At 33.5% G+C, this 7,737-nt stretch overlaps 1 protein-coding gene across 1 annotated transcript; it reads right to left on the reverse strand.

Moving 5' to 3' along the window:
* Positions 1–518: 518 nt before the first annotated feature.
* Positions 519–7,609, reverse strand: LOC126814324 (F-box/WD repeat-containing protein 4). The gene is made up of 9 exons (XM_050539414.2): positions 7,106–7,609; positions 6,429–6,530; positions 5,978–6,160; positions 5,209–5,347; positions 4,588–4,688; positions 3,553–3,618; positions 2,950–3,090; positions 2,044–2,179; positions 519–1,316 (listed from the first exon to the last, which is right to left on the reverse strand). Exons 1-9 carry the CDS (start codon positions 7,426–7,428, stop codon positions 1,206–1,208), a joined length of 1,302 nt encoding a protein of 433 aa, XP_050395371.1. The 5' UTR covers positions 7,429–7,609; the 3' UTR covers positions 519–1,205.
* Positions 7,610–7,737: the final 128 nt, after the last annotated feature.

Consider the following 7,737-nt stretch of genomic DNA (forward strand, 5'->3'; position numbering starts at 1 on the left):
GGACGTTAAATCCCATTTCATTTCAATTATATGTCGCGCCCTTGTAATAAAGCTAACCAAATGTCTTGGGTTTGAAGGTTCCTGATACACATGAAAGATTTTTGAATCAACTGTATGTTTAAAAATTTGTGAAGATGTAGTGTCGTAACATCTTTATTATAACATGTTTATCGTTCTCGGTCCTAATAAGGATTTATTGATGCCAGAGGGTAGTTGCTTCATGCATATTTACAATTTATGTATATTATTTATGAATTTCTATCAATTGATCAGCTTAGTTTGACTACACCATCAAGACAGAGGTTGTGTTAGTTTAATAATGTGTTCAAGTATCAAAGACATTCTTTCGTGGATTTGTTTTCATTTTGAGTGAAACCTGTAGGTAGGAGTTGTACTTTAAAGGTCACATGCTGCATTTTCATTGCCTTTCAGAATATTTCTGGGATCTTTCGACTCATATGGTCTAAGTTTGGCCTAAATTAATAAGGCCTTTAAATATGTAGAATAGAGTCAATAAATAATCATTTCATAATTTATTAAAAGCAGAACAATTCTATTAAAAAAAAATAAATTATAAAAAATTAATTTTTACAACTGATATTTCATAAACCAACAATCATTGATAGCTGAATACATTAAGCTTTACAGATAGTCTTTAAATGGCCTTTAGTAATTGAGGAACACATTTAAAAGAACACACTACATGTATTTATGGCAAAAAACAAGAATATATCTATTGAAACATTGTGCTCATGTAATAAAGCCTGTGACTGTTCCCCATAAAAATTATATTCTGTTAAAGATGCATTATGTAGATAAAGTGTTGGTTGTTCTCTACTGCAATAGTTCAAAACTAGTAAATCAAAAATAAATATATAGAAAGAATTAAATAGTGCTGCTGTTCTAATCCAGTTAATATCTCGGCCATCTGATGACCTAGAGAGTTGACTGTGACCTTGTCACATGAATAAATGTCTAAACAATAATTTTTTTAACGTTTAAACTAAAGACAGTAAAAAGACCTGTAATAGGCAGATTTAGCTCTTACATAATACATCTTTTAAGTCTTAAAGATATTAAAGTCTTCCTCGATCCCAGGTCAAAAATGGAGGATATCCTTCTTAAGGCCATACACCATACAAGACACATGTACATTAGTTAGATATTAGAATCATTACAATTCCCAAGTAATTACTCATGTGTCCTCATGTAAAATCTAATTTATGAATTCCTATATCTAAAGCAACATAAAGTCTTCCAGGATCAAAGACAAGAGAATAAACAGGACTACTTCTGTTTCTTCCACTGTAATATTGCTAAAATAAAAAAAAATAAAAATCAACAATAGTCAAAGTCAAGTCAATTATTGTTCAGCTTTTCAATACACATGCAATATAAATCTCTCCTAAAACAACAAATTTGATTTTTTTTTTAAATAAAAATAATTTGTCATACCTAGTAAATGACTGTAGAGATGAACAAACTTTAATTAAGGCAAGGGAGATATGTTCTGGAAACAAAACCAGATGGTCAGGCCGCATTTACATATCAATTCTTAATTTCATTTAGAACGTGACAATAAAATGAATACACGACAAATAGTTAGTGCAAACTAGATGTCTACTGGAACCTACACATTAAAGGACATTATTGATAAATATTTTGTTGTAATTGTACATGTGGGAGCCTCGGTATGGTAAGGTGAGTAAGGTGCTGGCTTACTAAAAAGTACCAGGGAGGTCCCAGGTTTTATCAAGGAGAAAGTTCCTCATGTTTTCCGGCATGGTTTCCCCTTGATGGAACAGGATGGAGAGCGTCTAGTTGTACGGATAGGACAAAAAATGAGGTCCCAAGTACATGTTGCTGTATAAGTAAAAGGACCCTTTACAGTTGGAATTGGAAATCAGAGTAGGCCATAGTGCCGGTGTATGGGAAAACTTTCCCTCATACTACACTGCATGCTCGTCTTAATTAGCCCGAATGAATAAAAAAAAAGTAGGAAGTTAAATCCCATTTTATGTGTAATTGTAAAGAGAATATTACCTGTATCGAGATTGTTTTTCTTTTATCCCACAATCTGGTCATACCATAACGTGCAGTACCAGTTACGATAGAATAATTACCATCAGTTTGAAAACAATAAACTGTTGAATCAAAAGGCTCTGTCCACCTTGCCACACTGAAAATCAAATAGAAAAATAATATTATCTTCTCTTTGAATTCATATAAGAAGGCGGTTAACCCCTTAGAACTACCAGATGGCAGATACTACTCTTAGCTAGACTGCTTCAATTACATGTATAGTTGTGAACTACTTATTAAGGACCATAGAGTTGTTCTGATACTCTTGAGATAGTTTTGGGAGCAATAGTTTTGAAAATGAGATGATAAAAAAACATCAATGTTATAATAAATTTTCAAGGATTCGGGGTTGTTAATATTTGCATGAAGTTAAAAGTTATGGGCTAAGACACAATAAGTAAAAATTATAGTTTGATTTCAATATACATGCATGTATACACTTAAATGGGGCATATTTAAATTACACTGTGTTTAAAAAACTTACTTATCCTTTGCTGAGAGAGAAAATCCCAGCACCAGGCCCGTAGCCAGCGGGGGACAAGGGGGGATAATGTCCCCGTGAAAAAATGTTTTGTCCCCCCCCCCAAAAAAAAAATTTGCTGACCATAGCTCTAAAATACCTACTGTAGACTGATCTGGGTGTGCCCCCCCCCCCCCCCTGAGAACTACACTGCCCCTCCGCAGCCAGCAAGCTGGCTACGGGCCTGCCCAGTACAAAACTGAGCTCTTATCCAAGGAAAAGGTGGCATATATTTCAGTTGTAAGTTTTTGTGAATAAGTTCCATGTTTTCTCATGTTCAAATTTACCAGTCCTACATTAGATGTTTTTGTGGCATTCAAGTAGTTTAACAAATGTTCCAGACCTACCATGTATCTGTCCTCAGATCCCACATAGAAAGATTTGTATCATAACCACATGTCAATAGAGTATGAGGTGTTTCAAACTTTATATCTAATATACCAGCACCAGCCTGATGATCTGGATCTAATGTACTCAACATTTCACCACTACAATAAATATATATAAATGGAAAATTACTAGGTAATACATTAAAATGTTGCTTTTACAGAGTTTTACTACAGCATTCAAGTTAACTTATCTTGTATTCCCTTCAACATTGGTGTTGGTCAAAAGTTTCTACAGATTCTCAAACCTGGGTTCATCTTTGTCAGTGGTGCAAGACAAAGGAAAAGCATCTAGTTGCTTTATAGGAGCAAAAATCTGAGCTCCTGTGACTACCGGTACCCAAAATAAGCGTGGTCATAGCACCGCTGTTTGGCCAAAATTACTCTCTTAGTAATATTTAAATGTCTGCAAAGAGAGAAAAATGGTTTAACATCCATTTAACACAAACAAGGTCACTTTGGGACTAACATGGTACAAATTTCTTTCAATAAACTTCTTGTGCACAGGAGTGTTTAAAACACCCACGCCAAGAGTTTATTATTAAACCAATTCCAGATACTTACGTTTTTAAATCCCATGTAGTTAAAGCAGGTAAACCCTTATTACCAGCAGTTCCAGTAGCTAATAAACTGAAAAAAAAATATTTGTAGCATTGATAAAAAGTCAATAGTCATCAGTTTGGATAAATAAGTTTGACATCTAGAACATGATTCCAATCATGAACTGTTTATTCCAGTGACAGACATACTGTCCAAAAGAAGAGAAGATGGATAGAACGCAAACAGTGATTAGACCACTCATAGGGCTAACTCTACAGGGTAAAAATAACAAAATTCATTGAATGAATAATTATTTAATTGGTTTTTTTTTTCATTTTTCAATCCATCTGACAATTTATATTAAAAACAGATAGATTACCCAGTAGAACTGTGAATTGTAGAAGATAATAAATAATATATAAGGGTATATAATGCAGACTTTTCACTTCAACATTTTGGCAGCCTATCATTTTATAATGTTTATTGTTTACTTTGAATTAGCAAGATATCTTTTTTCTCCAAAATATGACAATTTTTAACATTATCCCCATTTTTTAAATATATTTTTAAGTGTTTTTACCCATAATTATTAATGTATGCATAGTGTCCTAATGTTAAACATTTTGAAATTCATGGCATGTAAATTGACTGATTGGTCAGTTTTCCCCCATCTTGTATGAATAATGTACAATGGGCACAGTACCATTTTTTAAAATAATGGTAAGCCAACATATGAGAGAGAGAAATGGGGTTTAACTCAAACTCGACACATACTAGGTCATTTCAGGACTAACATATGGTTCAATTTTATTTCAATAATTTGCTTGCATGTAAGGGTCTTTAGCAGTGGGAGGAAACTGGAGAAAACCCACGAGGTTGGACAGACGACCCTACTCTTTGTCACGTACAATCGAGGTATCAAACCATGCCAGTTGACTCAATGACAGATCTTATGATACAGTGCGCACATGCTATCCATTCAGCCATCCAACCCCCCACGCCAACATGAAAGGAAGATGTCATTTTAATCAGTTTTAATGTCATTTTGTAGAACTTTACCTGCCACATGGTGATAATTTAATAGACCATACTCGATCACCCATGTAGATTGTTTTCTTCAGGAGATCTGTTGCATCTCTCTCAGGTTTCATTGAGACAACCTGTAATAGATATTGTAAAACTTTTTATAATTCACCATGTAGAAGTATATTGAGTCACTTTTGACATTTTTCTTCTTCAAACAGAACCATTCTAATTGATGAAAGACTAATGATAATGCTGGGATATATGCAGATAAATGCTCATTACCATTTGGGAGTCGTGGCTCGGTGAGAATCGCACTGGCTCACTAACCAGGAGGTCTAGGTTTCCCATTGTACTGGATGGTGAGACTGGCAAGGAAATGCATCTAGTCATTCGGTTGGGACAAAAAAGGTTCTGTATAAACCATTGGTAGCATGTTAAAGATTTTCCAACAGTTGGAAATCAAAAATAAACAGTAGGCCATAGCGCCACAATAGCACCCCTGCCAGGACAAATTTTCCCTTATAGCATGTCTTCAATAGCCTGGTTGCTGTAGCAAAGTACACATTTTTCAATTCAATTTAGTTGACTGAGTTCTTTGAATTCATTTAAAATTAAAATATAAAATGTAGGTATTTGATAGAAGTTTACCGGTACCTTAACAGTCTTGTCTCTGGAACCAGATACCATTGTCTGATCATAAAAATCAACACAATGTACTTCACTATCGTGTAATTCATCATATTTAAACATCATATCACATGATTCATTCTTCCAACCGCATACACTGCCATCTCTAAAAAAACAGAAATAACTAAAATATATACACTTCCATTTCCATCAATAATATGAGTTTCAACAATAGATCTTCTAATAAACACAAAAACCATAATAAATAACACAATTACTATTTTAATAAAAGCAACGTTTAGTTGGCCATAATTCTGGCAGTAATTATTGAAAATCTTTGGAAATCTGTAAGTTTCTTCATCTCATGGCCTTAATTTTAAATTCAATACGATATATGATTTAGCCTACACAAGATTGTTCAAAGTGATCAAGTGCCATAACTCTGACATGACCTTAAATACTGTGTATAAATATAAAGTCCATCGGATATTAACCTTAGCCTCTAGAGCATTCAAAATTCAGATGGATGGACAGACCAACGGAGGGGAGTACTATACGACCACATTTCAATGTGGGCACATAAAAATCATATTTTAACAACACATTTATTCTAATGAACAATACTTTATCCTTTGTAAAAAAAGTTGGTAAAGTAAAATAGGACTTTAATTCCAATTCCATCCATTCAGTCATTCACAAACGAGGCTCTACTTCAGTATACCAATCCCCATTCATGATCGACCTTCTTCTACTGACCTTAGGCTAGATGGGGTTTAGAGGGAGGTAAAGTACCTACCTACAAGCACCGACAGTAACATCATCTTTAATTATAAATCTACTAACATCATCATTTAATCCATAAAGTTGTCTGTTTTTCCTTTCCCGAAGATTACCATTTTTCTGGACACAGAAACAGCGGATTATATTTTTTGTGGACATCCAGAGATTAGATTCTACCTTTTGAATCCATGGCATCAACCTAAAACAAAATACTGGTGGTATACAATATCTGTTTGGTGTTAGATTGTAAGATCATAATTCTTGCATGAATAGGCCTATCCCAAATTTCAGAAATTATGGAGATTGAAATACTTGAATATTGACTATTGTGGAGATTGAAATACCAAACTTGAATCTTTAAATGTATAATTTTAGAAATTAAGGTTATTGGCACTCAATGTGCCAATGTACAAAAGTCCCAATAATACATTTTTTTACAAAAAGAATGATTGGAGCTATACACATACCTTGTTCCATGAGAAACCTGACTTGTTTCTCTAAATGCACCATTACTCCAATTAAGGCTTGCTTTATACTGAGTTTTACGGTCAAAACTCGATGATGTACGTCTGAAAATAAAATTATTTAATATAATAAACAAATACTGTCTTATATCTCAGGTTGACCTACATGTAGCTTTTAATAACACAATGTTAGTGTTAAGAGAAATTTTCAAGTTTAAGACTAAAACTTAAAGTGTTCTAGATAAATCAGTATTAAAGTTTACACAAAACAGAAAAATCAAAAACATGGCTATTGACTATCCAGAGACATGTAATCCAAGTGATTTGCTTATAACAAACAATCAAAGATACAAGCTTTCAATCACACCTCCAGAAAGCAATGTAAATGTAGTGGCGCAGTTGAATTAACGAACAGCTGTTACGGAAGAAATTTTTTTTTTTAAACTGACCATTTAACAGACAGGTAATCCCAGGGATTTCCTTATAACAACCAATCAAAGATACACTTTTAATCATACTTCCATAAAGCAGTAGCTCAGTAGGCTAGAACAGCTGTTGCGAAGAAAATGGTCGGCTTGTGTAGACTTGGTTCAATTACTTATACATAAAGGGAATTCTAAACACAAAATTGTTTGAGCATTGTCCACAAAGTTCCAATTTAAAAGTTGTTTATACTTTACCTGTGTATATATCCACCATATTTAAATTCTGAATAGGACAGGGCGCTTTCAATCAGAACAGGTCTACTGTTTAAATGCTGCAACCAAACGCAGTCTTTGTTTGACAAGTATTTGAAGAATCTACAGACTTGACAAATTCGACATAGTGATTTGACATCGAGGAATGAAAAAATATGATACAGTATATCATCTGGTAAATTGGTTATCGTAAAACTCGGCATTTTTTTGTCTTGACTTTGTTTTTGTTTTTGTGACACCTGAAAATTCCTGCTGAGATTGTTTTCTTGAGTTTGCGTTTGAACTTTGGAATTTGTAGTATTCATTTTCCATACATTGATAAATTAGTGAACTAAACAGGGGGTTTGAATCCTTAAATATAATATAAGACATCTTGCTATGTCCAAATAATTTTCAATATTTCGCAATCATCTCAAAATACATCATGAACTATTTTAGTATGTTTTGTTTACTGATATAAGACCTTGACCTTATATCACCTGCATTTCCCGGAAATCGTTCTTTGTTTGGCGTAAATCTAAATATGTTTGATTTTTTTAAAGTCACAAGTAATGCATATTTAGTGCAGAATTACACAAAGCGAATAACATTTACAACTGACAGCTCTATGTGAA

The sequence above is a fragment of the Patella vulgata genome, chromosome 3, assembly GCF_932274485.2.
Source record: "Patella vulgata chromosome 3, xgPatVulg1.2, whole genome shotgun sequence".
In the NCBI taxonomy this organism is placed as follows: Eukaryota; Metazoa; Mollusca; class Gastropoda; family Patellidae; genus Patella; species Patella vulgata.

Coding starts and splice junctions, on each gene's coding strand:
- LOC126814324 (XM_050539414.2), bottom strand. CDS start 7,428: ATGAATACTACAAATTCCAAAGTTCAAACGCAAACTCAAGAAAACAAT. Junction 5,348..5,977: donor GTTACTGTCGGTGCTTGTAG/GTAGGTACTTTA, acceptor CTGTTTTTTTAG/AGATGGCAGTGTATGCGGTT. Junction 4,689..5,208: donor CCAGAGACAAGACTGTTAAG/GTACCGGTAAAC, acceptor TATCTATTACAG/GTTGTCTCAATGAAACCTGA.